This window comes from Aspergillus aculeatinus (assembly GCF_003184765.1).
Source record: "Aspergillus aculeatinus CBS 121060 unplaced genomic scaffold BO66scaffold_98, whole genome shotgun sequence".
In the NCBI taxonomy this organism is placed as follows: Eukaryota; Fungi; Ascomycota; class Eurotiomycetes; order Eurotiales; family Aspergillaceae; genus Aspergillus; species Aspergillus aculeatinus.
The window spans coordinates 1-14,979 of record NW_020291567.1 but is presented as its reverse complement, the minus strand read 5'-3'; the positions used below and the strand labels follow the sequence as shown (position 1 = coordinate 14,979).

At 54.9% G+C, this 14,979-nt stretch overlaps 5 protein-coding genes across 5 annotated transcripts; 2 read left to right on the top strand and 3 right to left on the bottom strand.

Moving 5' to 3' along the window:
• Window positions 1-171: 171 nt before the first annotated feature.
• BO66DRAFT_396657 (putative mitochondrial carrier protein (Ymc1)) lies at window positions 172-1,979 on the top strand. Its single transcript, XM_025648530.1, has 5 exons — window positions 172-444; window positions 617-628; window positions 697-833; window positions 931-1,559; window positions 1,652-1,979. The coding sequence occupies exons 1-5, from the start codon at window positions 339-341 to the stop codon at window positions 1,680-1,682; spliced, it is 915 nt and encodes a 304-aa protein (XP_025497653.1). The 5' UTR covers window positions 172-338; the 3' UTR covers window positions 1,683-1,979.
• Window positions 1,980-2,083: 104 nt separating this feature from the next.
• BO66DRAFT_337751 (putative C6 transcription factor) lies at window positions 2,084-5,225 on the bottom strand (the record flags this gene model as incomplete). The annotated part of the gene is made up of 16 exons (XM_025644339.1): window positions 2,084-2,253; window positions 2,353-2,486; window positions 2,610-2,858; window positions 2,984-3,107; window positions 3,181-3,200; window positions 3,246-3,345; window positions 3,408-3,423; window positions 3,476-3,599; window positions 3,657-3,990; window positions 4,066-4,177; window positions 4,238-4,253; window positions 4,314-4,757; window positions 4,840-4,899; window positions 4,972-5,003; window positions 5,056-5,085; window positions 5,166-5,225. The coding sequence occupies 16 exons, from the start codon at window positions 5,223-5,225 to the stop codon at window positions 2,084-2,086; spliced, it is 2,025 nt and encodes a 674-aa protein (XP_025497652.1).
• A 415-nt stretch (window positions 5,226-5,640) lies between these two features.
• BO66DRAFT_337736 (putative MFS transporter) lies at window positions 5,641-7,733 on the bottom strand (the record flags this gene model as incomplete). Its single annotated transcript, XM_025644338.1, has 9 exons — window positions 5,641-5,857; window positions 5,905-5,940; window positions 5,999-6,063; window positions 6,119-6,216; window positions 6,268-6,289; window positions 6,341-6,608; window positions 6,666-6,967; window positions 7,026-7,123; window positions 7,211-7,733. The coding sequence occupies 9 exons, from the start codon at window positions 7,731-7,733 to the stop codon at window positions 5,641-5,643; spliced, it is 1,629 nt and encodes a 542-aa protein (XP_025497651.1).
• Window positions 7,734-8,571: 838 nt separating this feature from the next.
• Window positions 8,572-11,272, top strand: BO66DRAFT_386768 (putative alpha-glucosidase; the record flags this gene model as incomplete). Its single annotated transcript, XM_025646203.1, has 2 exons — window positions 8,572-10,259; window positions 10,332-11,272. Exons 1-2 carry the CDS (start codon window positions 8,612-8,614, stop codon window positions 11,270-11,272), a joined length of 2,589 nt encoding a protein of 862 aa, XP_025497650.1. The 5' UTR covers window positions 8,572-8,611.
• Window positions 11,273-11,564: 292 nt separating this feature from the next.
• Window positions 11,565-14,759, bottom strand: BO66DRAFT_396654 (NEDD4 family E3 ubiquitin-protein ligase; the record flags this gene model as incomplete). Its single annotated transcript, XM_025648529.1, has 8 exons — window positions 11,565-12,014; window positions 12,064-12,459; window positions 12,508-12,645; window positions 12,696-12,989; window positions 13,043-14,261; window positions 14,332-14,465; window positions 14,527-14,632; window positions 14,690-14,759. 8 exons carry the CDS (start codon window positions 14,757-14,759, stop codon window positions 11,915-11,917), a joined length of 2,457 nt encoding a protein of 818 aa, XP_025497649.1. The 3' UTR covers window positions 11,565-11,914.
• Window positions 14,760-14,979: the final 220 nt, after the last annotated feature.

Here is a 14,979-nt window from a genome sequence, read left to right as displayed (position 1 = left end):
CTGTAAGTTAAGTTAAGTTACAGTGAAGAGTGTGTGCAGCTGACTCAGCGTTATGCTTGTCCCGCTTCCCGTGCGTCGTCGGCGCCTTTGCCGAATCGGAGGCCGCGATCGGGGAAATGGGGCTATCACCTCATCGCTCTCCGATAAGCTTCTCTTTCTCCCCTGCCTCCTCGCTGCTTCTTCTCAGGATCTTTCCTCTCCATACCGATCGCTGAAGGTTTCTGTACTGCTTGGACCGAGGAAAGGCCCTTTCTGATACTCTCCAAACTCCAGTTCCTGTGAATCTCCTCTCCACTCCACCTAAATTCACTTCTCCGGGCGTGATCAAGTTCCCCGCAATGGAGTCCGAGGCTTTTGAGGATATGCAGAAAGGCGGCGGCAGTCTTCGCGCTGTCAAGGACTTGACGGCCGGTGCTGCTGGCGGCATCGCTCAGGTGCTCATTGGTAAGTGCTCAGCTATTTTGTCCCGTTATCTCTGCTAGCCATGCGTCATGTATCCCCCAATTGGAGCCATGGGCATCGACCTTCCAATCTCTCTCCGCATGCCGCAACGACATAATACCATCGCTACCAACCGATCGCGTCGCACATTGACTGAGTGCTAACGACTCTCTAGGTCAACCTTTTGGTGGGTAAACGAATGCTCTCAAGATTTGTCCATTCGCAAGCTTCTTACCAATGGCCCCTCTCCCATAGATATCGTCAAGGTCCGCCTGCAGACAACCACGCAGTACGCCAGTGCGCTTGATTGCGCCACCAAGATCCTGAAGAATGAGGGACCCACGGCCTTCTACAAGGGTACCCTGACACCTCTGATCGGTATCGGAGCCTGCGTATGTCTTATGTCTTTTCTCCCGGGGGGGCACCTTCTGCCCCGGGAAACCCGCCCTCCTACCTCAACATCCCCCGTGTTAACCCCTCCATGTGCAGGTGAGCGTCCAATTCGGCGCGTTCCACGAAGCCCGGCGACGGCTGGAGGCGCTCAACAAGAAGAAATACGCGGACGCGACGCTCTCCTACACGCAGTACTACCTGGCGGGCGGGTTCGCGGGGATCACGAACTCGTTCCTGTCCGGGCCGATCGAGCACATCCGCATCCGGCTGCAGACGCAGCCGCACGGGGCCAACAAGCTGTACCAGGGGCCCATCGACTGCATCCGCAAGCTGTGCAGCCAGGGCGGCGTGCTGAAGGGCCTCTACCGCGGCCAGAACGTCACCTACCTCCGCGAGATCCAGGCCTACGGCACCTGGTTCCTGGCCTTCGAGTACCTGATGAACGCCGACGCAAAGCGCAACGGCGTCCGCCGCGAGGAGATCTCCAGCCTCAAGGTCGCCACCTACGGCGGCCTCGCCGGCGAGGTCCTCTGGCTGAGCAGCTACCCCTTCGACGTCGTCAAGAGCAAGATGCAGTGCGATGGGTTCGGGGCCAGCCAGCAGTTCAAGAGCATGACCGACTGCTTCAAGAAGACTTATGCCGCTGAGGGGCTGGCCGGGTTCTGGAAGGGGATTGGGCCCACCTTGCTGAGGGCCATGCCCGTCTCCGCGGGGACGTTTGCGGTGTATGTTTGGATTTCCTGCCTTACCTTACCCTACCCCCTTTTCGTTTGTGTCTTGGACGGTAGACCCAATGCTAATTTTTTCGGTTGCACAGTGTCGAGCTCACGATGAGAGCCCTGGGATGAGGTATATAAATTGAAAAAAAAACCAAAAAAAAAGTCCCAAAGAAATTCAACAGCTCAATTCGAAATACCCTGCCTGCATTTTTGTTATCATCTTCTCGTTGTCCGAACATCCAACCATTTCCAGAAGCAAAGGCAAAGGGAGGGAAAGTGGCATTTTTTTTCTTATTAGACTGGATATTCGATGTCGCTGTTTAGCGGGAATCATACCTTGGATAGATTTTTTTTCATGCAGGCAATTTCAGATTCAACACAGCAGCTGGATTTTATTGCTCATTAATACCAAATTGACCTGGCCTGTACACCAAGAACAAGCAAGTATCAAACCAGAATACACCCCCCACCCCTGACTCTTCCAACGCAACAGATGATACAACTTTCCGCGGACAATCGACTGGCGTAAATCAGCTTCCAAACCCCAACGAAAAGTCCCCAAAGAAATCCTGCCACGCCGTCGGGAAATAGAACAGGTTCAGCCCGGGGAAATTCCAGTCGCGCACAAACTGTTCCGGCACGAACGACTGCAGATCGACCTGCGCGTCGAACAGGTCCCAGAAGGAAGAAGAGGTTTGTTCTGCTCCCGCTGCTGTCGTCGGCTCCTCTGCTGTTGCTGCCTCCACACCTGCAGTGGTAGTCGCACCGTCCCCACTACCAGGACTGCTGCTGCTGCCACTTGCCCCCCTCTCCCCCCGCTGCTGTCCCTGAAATATGCGGCTGTATTTCTCGATGCTCAAGCGGAGGATATGCATGTAGACGTTCCCCAACCCTGTACCTGTTCCTGATGCCAGGCACTGAACCGCGGGCGCTCTTGTTCCAGGATCGGTGATGCGTGAGGACGGTGACATTGTCGCCGCTTCGGCACAATGACGACCTCTAGACGGTGCAATATCCAGATCGAGGGGAGCCGATGTCTCCCCGCCCTCAGCCGACCGGGTCAACTCCCACAGGAGCTTGTTTCCGAGCTGCAGCAGCTCCTCGTGTTCGTCCCGCTGTTCGGGGAGGAGGCGGGAGAGTTTCAGCAGCAGCAGGAAGCAGAAGGCGCATTTGGCCCAGACAAAATCCATGGCGTATTTGAGCTTGGCGAGGTAGTGGGCGGGCTCGAGGCTGATGAGGCGGAGATGTTGGCGGGCGGCGGATTTGGCGAGGCTCAGGATGTTAAGCTCTACAGGGGCGATTGCTCTGTTTCGTTGTAACGCAGGGGTTAGTGTTTGGGTATCTGATTCAACGGGGCTATGGAGGATGAGGTGGTATGGCTCGTTGTAGATAGCTGTGTTGTAAGGATTGGAGACTGGTGCTGGACTTACGCTACGTTCTCCACGCCCATGGAGCGCAGCGCTTTGCAGTGGAGGATGAGTTCGGCCCAGCAGTGTTGGACACTCAGTGCGGCCAGTAGGAATGGTCGTTCGTCTTGGGCTGTCTGGGAGTTGACTTTGAGGGTGACGTTCAGTATAAGTTACACGCTGTGGCCCTAGGGCTAGAAAGATCGAGGAGGGCTGCTCACCGATGATGCGCTGCCAGTCACTGAGCACGTTAGTTTGGGACTTGTGGGCAGGACAAGGAACTCACTCAAACCAGAGATGAAGGTCGACCTTGACCTCGTGTACAAACTCAGCAATTGCTTCTCGAGTCAGACTGTCTCGGATGTCTAGTGTGTCGTTGATGTTGGCTATATCCATCGCTAATTAGTATGCTGCACCGCACCCTCTGGCTACAGCCCTAGACGCATACCTCGAATAACGTTCAACTTATATCGACGATCAGCTACCCATTTCCCAACACGACTGTCAGAACCTTACCTCAACCTGAGAGAAAAGACGCATATCTAATACTGTCGACGAAGGATGATGTAGCAGGATTCGGCATCGCCGAGCATTTCCCATCATTCGTATCCCAGGTGGCTTGCCGCCGTCGACATGAAATCTGAGCACAATGGCCATTAATTATACCCAGCATGAGTGACTTGAGGGGAGCTTTTACATGTGATCCAGAACCAGGAGCCCAAACCATGTCCTGGACTTCCGCATCAAACAGCGCACCTGTGCTTCCACGCTATCACCGGGAATTCTCAACGGGTCACTAGTCCTCTTCAACGTTAATAGCTGGATCAGCTCTTCGAACGCTTCATCCAGACCAAGGTCCAACGCCATTCTGGTAGCAAAGGATAGCATCAGCGAGCGTTCGGCGGTGTAGCACGCGACGATGAGCAGCGCCTGCACCGACTCCAGGCAGTTCAGATTCTTGTTTTGGATCACAATGCCAATCCATTTCTTGAGTTCCGCATGCAGCAGATCGGGAAATTGAGATCCGGGGCCTGCATACTACCACTCAGCATGCTATCATATCAGGGAAGCTGGGGCAAAGGATCGCAGATTACCCGTCGCTACACTCCTTCCAACACGGCTGCCAATCGTGCAAATCGCGTTCAGCAGTATGCTGCTGCGAGAGCGTACCGAGGTGAAGGTGTCGACCTCCGGATCGAAAATCGGGATGTACCTATCCTGAAAAGCTCATCAGCATGTGATACTCGCTAGGTCCGTCCAGCGTCGAGCAGTACATACGCAGCCCTGGAAGAACCTAGTTCCCTCACTGTCAGCATGTCTCATTGAGTCACATCTCTGAGATAGAAGCGCATACGTTCTGAAACAAGCGACAGCTTGATCAGCAGTCATCAAGCCCTGAGATACGAAGTCCGAGATGGGCTCTTCCTTAACCTCAAATCCAGAGCGCTTCCGTTTGACCGGACGAACTGTCTCCTCGTCCATCGCGGATCGAATCTGCGACGAGGAGGGCAATCCTCTTTGTGGATGCAACTCGGATCCCCTCTCGGAATTGAGAGCAGAAGTCGCCGCGGCGGAAAGCATGGACATGCCTCCTGAATGAGAAGCCGCATGATTCGAAGTCAGGAAAGGTGCTTCGGCGGGGTATGCACGATGCTGATCCACGAATTGGCCCTGAGCGTGCTGCACTTGCCCGAGACCTTCTGGTGGCAATTGCTGCGTGGAGAGACGAAAAATCTCGCCCATGGCTTCTATCTGTGCACGGAGACGTTGCACTTCAGATTCGACGTTCTCCAGTCTCCTTGCGTAGGTATTAGAAAACTGATATGGTGGTGCTGCGGGATGGAAGGGAAGAAGTATGTGGGATGAATGATTGGGCATACTCGGTGGTGGGATCTTTAGGAACTTCGTAGAAGATGCATTGTTTATATGATCGCTTGCACCTATTATTTGGTATGCGTCAATCGAGGATGCTCGGCTTGAGTTTGCGATGGGGAGAGCGCTGGATGGGATACCTCGAGCAGGGCCGTTTCCCATCACACCGCACCTGCCACGGGCTGTTAGTGATCAAGGATGGAAAAAGCTAAAGCAGGATCTACCTTCGACTGTCGACAAGCACTGCATGCTTTCTAAATTGCCGAGGGGGTGGTCAGTCACTGTATGCAGTGTCTTCCGACAGTGACAAGCAGGAGAGGACGAGTAACTATACTGGAATCCGTTTCTTGCCGGTAGGAAGTTGTCTCACGCATGAGGAGTCATCTGATTCCATCTTCGCAAGCTGCCGGTCACTGTCTCCTCCCGCAGCGTTGTATAGTAGTGCCCGATGTTGAAATACTGCATGTACATGGCAGACCAAAGAGTGGGTCGTGGAGCAATGCCAAAGGCGGGGGCGACGCAAGCCATCAACAGTCGTCGGCTCGGCTAATGTGTATTGGCAGGCGGCTTGTTGTACATACCGAACCATCAACATCGTCCTCTTGCTCGCGCACCAGCTTTTTATATTAGAAGGTATGCTCTCATTCAAGCTCCATCTACCGACTGACTTAACCTATATTTGAACTACAAACTTACTCTACAGTACGATAAAAACATTGCACGCCTTCATTGAACTCTAGCCATACAACTTCCCACGCGTACTTCACTTCACCACACGTCGTTCGTGAAGCCTCCGAGTACAACTAGCGCTAATACACATACACAAAGTCCTCATTCAACCAGTCCGTTAGGTCTTTGAATGCGTTGTCCTCCGTTACAGCAGTTTGCACCAGTCCTTCTAGTTTGTCGCCCTCGGCCGCCCCAACAGCTTGCATCGAGTGATCGACGATTTTGGCGCTCTTGCCCATTGATACTCGCTGTCTCTCATGCTTCTTGTTGAGGAAGAAAAGGTAGGCCATGTTCAATCTAGGCTGGTGAGCAGAGGATCATAGCGTTTGAGACGGAAGACTTACATGCATAGCACAACCAAGACGCAGAACATCGCAAGACTGCAAACTATCATCAGTATTCTTGGTCCATTAAGATGAGTATCGGGGATCAGTTTACTTAGACCGCAAGCCTCGTCGATACAAAGGCGCGTCTGTAGTGGTGTATAAGTTCGAGCCCAGGACCTGTTCTCCAAAATCAGCATAGAAGCCACGTACTGGACTCAAGTGCAAAACCTACGTTACCAGCGCATTGGCCCACCAGGACAATTCCATTCACTATCTTCTTCTTCGTCTCACCGGCTGTATTTGCTGCTGACCAAGAATAGATCAGGGGGGCTGCATCTCTTGTCAGATTGCATCGTACGCACAACAAGACGATTAACATACTGATTCCGGGGTAGACAGACACCTGAAAGCCGGTCAGTGTATATTCTAGTCCAATGAAGCCGCTGCAACTCACAATGTAGTATCCTGCGAGCAACGCTCCATTGTGTTGGCCATCATGGGGAATGACCAGCAACATAACGCAGCCTGCAATAGCAGGCAAGCATAGCAGCGCAATCACGGGGCCTTTCATCTTGAGGAAAGTCGCCAGCCAAGCTCCACCCATCGTTGCGACCAGTTGAACCGCACCGAATGGGATATTAAACAGAATCGTTTGGAACTGATTGAACCCGAAGGCCTCGATTATCAATGGACCAAATGTCGAGATACCGCCACTAGGAATCCTTTGGAAGGGTAAAATTGGTCATCCGAGCCTCAGGCAATGGGGGGGGTTGTCTTACGAGATTGAAAAGGTGAACGCAAACCAAAAGTAAGACTTGAGGTCAAGACAAGCCTCCTTGACATGTTCCCACTTCCACACGTGGGTTTCAAGCCCTTGCTGGTTCATGCGGAGTCGTTCGATAGTCATTAGCTTGTCCTCTTCCCCCAGAAACTTCGATTGAACGGGTGAGTCGGGCATCGCGTAGAATATGACCACGGAGAAGACAATTGTCAGGAGACCAAAGAACAAGAAGATGATCTGATAGGGCTCGAACACCGAAGAATTGATATGCCCAAGCCCATAAGTGATGAGGCTTCCGAACTGGCCGCAGCCCGTGTGTTAGATAAGGAAATACGAGTTTTGAAAGGTAGGGGCTAACCATGTAGACCACGCCATTCATGGCATACCATGAACCCAGTCGCACGGGTTGTTCGATACGCCGATACCACATCTGGGTGATAGCGATAAAAGCAGGAGCTATGTTGTGACTGGGTCAGTCCAGTCTCGTTGACAAAAATTGAAAAAAAAAAAAAAAAAAATCCCGCGCGAAGGATCAGTACTCACGAACGCCGGCTTCGAACAGTCCCAAGAACATCCGGCAGACCAACAGCCCAGCAAAGTTATTCGCCGGGGTCATGCACGTCAACGACACGCCCCAGAGAAAGGTGGTGACGGCCAAGAACTTACCCAGCGGCACTTTGACGAGGATATAGGCCACAAACGGCTGAGCGACAAGCTGCACCAGGTAGACCACCGCCCCCAGCCAGGAATACATCTGTCCATGCAGGTGGGCTTTCTCGACGAGACCGAAGACGGACGCATATGAGAGGGTGGACTTGTCAAGCTGCTGTAAGAAGTAGATGCCCAAGAGAATAGGCAGCAATCGCATATCAATCTTCCGAAGCACACGAGCATTGTTTTCGGCCGTCAGGACAGTGGAGTGGCCTGCTTCTACCACCAGCCCCAGGGCTTTGTCCACTTCTGGCTCCGTCGGACGGACCTTTGTCTGAAGTGGAACGGCCTCAACAGACTCGATCTGTTCATCTTGTGCATGTTTTCCATGGTCGACCTCTCCGAGATGGGTCATCTTGTCTTCAGTGGTGAGTCTTGCTTGGTGAGAGTCTGTGGTTATACAGCCCTAGATAAGATCGAGACAATAAGTGCAGCCACACTCTAGACCGGACAAATTCTTGTATTGCAGACCTTCGAGCCAGCGAAATGTCAGGGATGCAGATGAGCCAGACCAACAAACACCACGCCCCAAGGGGAGGGGCGTGGTGCCCTTTTTACTCTCTCTCCCTCTCTCTCATGGTGTACGTGCAGCACGGGATGGACAGGGGCTCGACAATCCCCGTGGGGAGGAGTCCTCAACCCCAGAACCGGACAAGCCATCCCCAGAACCGACGCGGGGACGAATCAAAACGTGTCTGGAGACTGCTTGACAGCATCGCAAGTGCCGCGTTCACGTGAGAGCACTTCAACCCGGGCTAGCTTGACGGTGGAAGGTGGGGGCATGAGGGCTTTCGGACAAGAACCGACGTAAGCATCTGGTAGACGAGCCTGCAGTGATCGTGCCATGGCCCAACAGTGGCGCAAAGTGGACAGATGCCTTGACGCTGGAAAGTTCTCTAGCTTCGGGGATCGGTACGAAAGGCCGACGATTGTAGACGAGGGGACATGCCTTTGAGGAAAAATGAGGGGTGGATGTGGGGGAAAAGAATGTGGGGGTCGGAGATGACGGCCGAAATCCGTGCATACTTCAAAGTCTATACAACCCAACCTTTGCGTTTGCAGTATTATGCCCAGACCGGAAGAAGATCACTCAATCACTCAAATAGAGCCCTCTGTGCATCATGCCGAGCCGAAAGAAATCAATCGATTACTTCCTATACTTCGCAACCGCGAAATACAAGCATCCAACTTCCCTTATATCACCACACAACCCGAGCTGCATGCGCAATAATCATGCCGCAGAACGAATGCTGCCCCAAGCGCTACGAGGCCATCTCTGCAAATGCGCAGGAGTCTCCGGGTATATCTCTCCGTTCTACGTCCGAGAACCGTCAATTCGAGTTCTCCTTCGAGCCCGTCCGTGAAAACCTATTCCGAGTCACCTTCACGTCGCCGGACCACCCTCTACCTCCGTATCCCAGCGTCACCAGGCCGGCCACCGACCTCAAGGACACCCACGTATCGACGAGGAGCGAGGCTCAGAGCAAAGCGATCCAGGTCGGGGATGTCACGGCAACCGTCGAGTGGGCCAACTCGCCAGTGGTGTCACTGTCGTGGAAGGGGCAGCCGGACCAGAACCAGCCACTGTACCGGGATCTGCCGTTGCGCTCGTACGTCGCAGACGGGGCAGGCATCGCACACTACACGGAGCACGACCGCGACGCTCTGCATGTGGGACTCGGGGAGAAGCGCGCCCCGCTGGACCTCAGCGGGCGCCATTTCATCCTGTCCGCCACCGACAGCTTCGGATACGACGTCTACAACACAGACCCGCTCTACAAGCACATCCCGCTGCTGATCAAGGCGACCCCGCAGGGCTGTGTAGCGATCTTCTCGACCACGCATGGCCGAGGCACCTGGTCCGTGGGCTCGGAGGTCGACGGCCTCTGGGGCCACTTCAAGGTCTACCGGCAGGATTACGGCGGGCTGGAGCAGTATCTCATCGTCGGGCGGACGTTGAAGGACGTGGTGCGGTCGTACGCCGAGCTCGTCGGGTTCCCCCTCCTGGTGCCCCGCTGGGCCTATGGGTATATCTCCGGCGGTTACAAGTACACCATGATGGACGAGCCCCCAGCCCACCAGGCGCTCATGGACTTCGCCGACAAGTTGCGCGAGCACGGGATCCCGTGCTCCGCCCACCAGATGAGCTCCGGCTATTCCATCGCGGAGACGGAGCCCAAGGTCCGCAACGTCTTCACCTGGAACAAGCACCGCTTCCCCAACCCCGAGGAGTGGATCGCCAAGTACCATGCGCGAGGCATCCGTCTTCTGACGAACATCAAGCCCTTCCTCTTGGCGTCGCACCCGGACTTCCAGAAGCTGGTGGACGCGAATGGGTTCTTCAAGGATCCAGCCACCAGCGAGCCGGGTTGGATGAGACTCTGGAGCGCAGGAGGCGCGACGGGGGGTGACGGATGCCACATCGATTTCACCTGCGCCGCGGCGTTCCGGTGGTGGTACGAGGGCGTTCAGAGCCTCAAGCGTGCGGGGATCGATGGCATGTGGAACGATAACAATGAGTATACGCTCCCCAACGACGACTGGCAACTGGCCGGCGACGAACCCACCGTGGTCATCGGGGACGCCGACGCCAACGCCACTGCGAGGAAGACTGCGAACTCCGTCGGCCTCTGGGGCCGGGCAGTCCACACGGAGCTCATGGGCAAAGCCTCGCATGATGCTCTGCTGGATCTGGAACCCAACCAGCGACCCTTCGTTCTCACCCGGAGCGCCACGGCGGGAACCATGCGGTACGCCGCCAGCACCTGGAGCGGAGACAACGTCACCAGCTGGGAAAGCATGAAAGGCGCGAACGCACTGTCGCTGAGTGCGGGGATCTCTCTGCTGCAATGCAGCGGTCATGATATCGGTGGTTTCGAAGGTAAGACCTTGCCCCCTCCCCCCCCCCCCTCTCGCTCAGCAAAACCCATACATCTAACCCCCTCCTCACCAGGCCCGCAACCCTCCCCCGAACTCCTCCTCCGATGGATCCAACTAGGCATCCACTCGCCGCGCTTCGCAATCAACTGCTTCAAGACCAGCCCCGGCGACAGTTCCATCGGCGAAGTCATCGAACCGTGGATGTACCCCGAGATCACGCCGCTGGTGCGCGACGCGATCAAGCGCCGCTACGAGATGCTGCCGTACATCTACTCGTTGGGAATGGAGAGCCACCGGACGGCCTCGCCGCCCCAGCGCTGGATCGGCTGGGGCTACGAGTCCGACCCGGAGGTGTGGACGAAGCCCCTGAGAGCCGGCGACGAGCAGTTCTGGTTCGGGGACACGATCCTGGTCGGCGGCGTCTACCAGCCCGGCGTGAGCGTCGCCCGGATCTACCTGCCCCGTAAGGCTGGTGCAAACGACCACGGCTACGTCAACCTCAACGCCCCCTACAACCACCTCGCCGCGGGCCAATGGGTCTCCATCCCGTCCGAATGGCGCACGAGCATCCCCTTGCTCGCGCGCGTCGGCGGCGCGATCCCCGTGGGCAAGGCGGTGCAGACCCGCGTGCCGGGCGACGAGACCGCGGCGTCGCGGGCTGTCGAGGAGGTCGACGACTACCGCGGCGTGGAGATCTTTCCCCCACCGCCGGCGGCGGCGGCGGCGTCCCACGGGCAGGTCTTCGTCAACTCTTGGTACGAGGACGATGGGATCTCGGTCCGGCCGCGCATCGCCCGGTATACGGTCCGGTATCGCGCCACGCGGGAGACGGTCGTTGTGGGGTTTGCGCGCGACGACGAGGAGGCGGGCGGGTTTTTCCCGGCGTGGAGGGATTTGGATATTATCCTGCACTGCGGGGATGAGAGGTGTGTTGTGGCGGAGGATGGAAGGAGTACGGTGGTGTTCAAGGGGAAGGATAGCCGGGGCCGCGTGGTTTATACCTTCAAGAATTAAGCGAGAACTGAAATGGAAAGGGAAAGGATGGGGCCACACCAAGTCCTTGACTTGAGGTATCAGCAGAGTCGGAAGGGGCTCATGTATATCTGAATAAATTAGATGAGATGTCAATGACAAATGCGAAAAGCTTATGGTGTGCACACTTACAACTCTGGAATAGATGGCTGTCATCCATGTTAATTTGGCAACTAACATTGAGAGTGGTGTTCTGTCCATCGATTCACTTAGACAAGATGTTCTAAGAAAGGCACAGGTAGGAATTCTCAAGAACTCGGCCCATCGATGATGGGGCAAATCTACAATGGTTAACTTATTTACTATCCAGCCTGGCCCAAATGGCAGCTCCCAGTTGTCCGAACAATAATACACTATATACAGTTCGCCACAATTCAATCGGAAATAAAGACGATTCAAACATAAAAGTAAGTCCTCGGGCTCCAGCGCGCATCTGTTCGCTCGGCTTGCTCGGCTCCAATTCCACCCGCGCATGCAGCAATAATATATCATCAACGCAGGTGGGGAATGATTATCTCTCAATGCTAGAAACTTGTGTCCTGTATAAGCGCCATACCACAGCCCATGGCGCTTGACCTGATTTTCAATGTAGAGGTCATATACAACATGTCTGATCATGCAACTCTACTCTTGTCCGAAACCCAATGTCTCCTCCACAGCAATGGACATCTTGTGCTCCAGAGCTTCGTGTGTCTTGTACGGAGGTAGATCCAGACGGTTGAAGCTGGGAAAGTTAGCCAGCTGCCTAAGATGAAAGAAGCCAGGGGACATACCAAGTGTGCGACTTGGGCAATGCGTTGGGATCGCCCGATTTCTCGATAGTGAACCGGCGAGGCCCGTCCGAGCCTTGCAGATCTTTGAATCCGTTGACCGGAATACGCGAGGTACCAGTGGTGAACTGTAGGAGACGAGACTTTTGTTCGGCATCCCAGCTGCGGACAATCTTCCAGAAATTCTGGATGACTTCGTCCTGCTCCTGGTAGCCGCGGTAATCGGTGTGTTTCTTCCAGTCGTCAACATCAATATCCGCAATACCACCAATCAACAATTCCAACTCGCGCTCGTCAAACACGTTGACCAGATCGGCCGGAATCAGCTCGTTGAACCCAGACATGAAGGCATTGAACTGCTCCTCCACCCGCTTCACAATCTTCCACTCCGTCACCAATCTATGACCGTCAGCGAAGTCCACCAGCTTACAAGCACGAGCAACTTACTCAACATATTCATGCTTGTTCTCGTTCGTCACCGGAATGTCGCGACCGCCCGGCTTCAGGTCAACAGTGGTACGCTCGCCGAACTTCTCGTCATCAACCGCGAACGTCAACTCCAAAACACCGTCGATGTCGTTCTCTCTGTTATGCGTTAGACGGAATACTCAAAACCCTCCATTCGAGGCACTTACAGAGTCCATGTCAAGTTGCGGTGCAAGTCCTCATCAACACCCTCCATGTCCTGGAGCGAGACCTTCTTTCGCAGCATCATCTTATAGAAGGCGCCAATGAAGAAGGAATCCAAAAATCGACGATGGAAGATGGCCAAGCCGACAACTCGTCCGATGAACTTGAAGTAGTTCAGGTGCTCCGGGTTCACTCCAGAGTGAGGATTAATTTGAAGGGTATAATTATCGTGCGCGGAATACTCGAAAAGACAATAGAACGGGTTAAACATTTCGTGAGAAAGAAGGAAGAAGAATTCACTGTAATTGTCAGATCCGTCATGACTCTTAAGAGAAGACATGGGCAGACTTACCGTGAGAGACCACCATAATCCAAACCATCTTCGCCGTCGAACTTGATCATCAAGCGCTTCTTGAGATCGGAAGCGCTCTGCCGCATGATCTCGGCGTATGAGTCCTCGAAGATGTTGTTACGTCGGACCTTGACGTGGCACTGTCCAGACATGATACGCAATGCCGGTTGAGACCGGAAGTAGATCAGCTTGCGTCTGAAGTCACGTTTGTACTGCGGTACGCCCTGATCCAGAGAGGAAGGCAAACGGGGGTCATCCCAGGTGGTCGTCTTGGTGTTGTGATCCACGAAGTACACTCGGGCTGTATTCGTCAATCGCATCTCCCATCCGCTGGGCAGCGGACCCAACTGCGACACCGGCTGCTGCTGAATCGTGGTATTGGTGCCGTTGGAATTCTGCCCGTACATGCGAATGTACTGTTGACGCCGAGGATCCACCCAAGTCGTAGTGCGGGTGTTGTGGTCCACGAAGTATGGCCGGCCCTCAGGTGTATTGCGCTGCTCCCATCCGGGTGGGAGCTCACCAGTGCCTGCAGTGGTAGCTCCCGTCGCCATCATAGAAACTGCATTGGCGCTGCCTCCTGCCGGAGGTGTTTGAGCCTGCGGCGGCGCCGGCTGCTGTTGGCCCTCAGCCAGGTTCGGAGAATTGGCACCCGTGCGGTCTTCGGGCAGCATTCGACTCTGATGGGCGCGACGCTCCAGTTGCATGTTGGCTTCGCGCTGCGTACGCTGCGTGTGTTCGTTGTAGTTCGATGATGGCCGAGTCCAAGTCGTGGTCCGTGTGTTGTGGTCAACGTAGTAGGTCCGCCCCAGATTATCTTCTCGGCGCTCCCAGCCCGCTGGCAACCGGCCCTGACTGTCTTCAAACGAGCTCAGGTTGGTGCGAGAGCCTTGCTGACCATTGGCTGGTGCAGCCGGGGCGCCATTGGGCGGCGGAGCAATGATGCTGGTCGGTCGGGTGGTCGAGGGAACACGCTGAGGGTTCAGAGACGCAGTAGAAGCGGCGGCGGACGAATCGACCGGGCCGGGACCGACCGGAGGGTGCGGTGACGATACTTGCGGGACAAGTCCACTGGATGTCGATGGCTGAGCATGCGAACGATGCAAGCCATTAGCCTGGTTAGGGATGGGGGTGGTGAGGTTGGTGGACAGATTGATGATAAGCTTTCCATGAACGACCAGATTGTCGTTGGATTTCTTGAGGTCGCGGGTGAGCATTTCTGTTGCAGGCAAGGCAGACGCCTTGCGTTAGCCGCGGAGATTCAGCATGATAAGAACATAGCGACTCACCATCACCACCCATCTGTAAATCGATCACGTCGCCAATCCGTACATTGATAACACCAAGGAATCCCTGGTCCTTCTTCTTGAACTTCTTCTGGTCGAAGATCTGGATTGCGAGAATACTGTCCTCATTGACTCGTCTGCAGAAAATCCCGCCGTCAGAATCCGAGACCAGCAGTTGCACCACGCGGGGCTCCTTACAGATCAAACATCTCATTCCAGTAAGGGTTCAGCGTCTTCTTGATCACCGACGTCGTGTGGGTTTGCTCGCCCCCAACGGTGGCCACCGCAAAAGGATCGGGGAATCCTGCGATACGTCAGCCCCAGAATGTATGGCTTGATGAGATCTCCTTGCGGAACTTACGGAAGACATCACGCTTGTATAGACCGTCCGCGGCGATAACTGTAGAATCACGCTCTCCGTCAGTCTCCATCCATCCGTAGGCGCCATCCTCGACAGTCGAGAAAGGGGCATGGGCTTCTTACTTGTGACCCGAAGATTTGGCTGACTGCAGAAAGTATCTCTATTAGCATCCATTCGAATCCGGTTTATGCACGCATGACACTTTCGTGAAGGAAAATGATCGTGCCCGCTTTAAGCAAGGGAGGGAAGGGAGGGGGGGATGAGGGGTTGGGACGAGGGGGAAAGAGGGG

Excerpts from the sequence above, each read along its gene's own strand:
- BO66DRAFT_396657 (XM_025648530.1), top strand. The coding sequence starts at position 339 with ATGGAGTCCGAGGCTTTTGAGGATATGCAGAAAGGCGGCGGCAGTCTT. Across the intron at positions 834-930 it reads TGATCGGTATCGGAGCCTGC|GTGAGCGTCCAATTCGGCGC; the intron begins GTATGTCTTATG and ends CTCCATGTGCAG. Across the intron at positions 1,560-1,651 it reads TCCGCGGGGACGTTTGCGGT|TGTCGAGCTCACGATGAGAG; the intron begins GTATGTTTGGAT and ends TCGGTTGCACAG.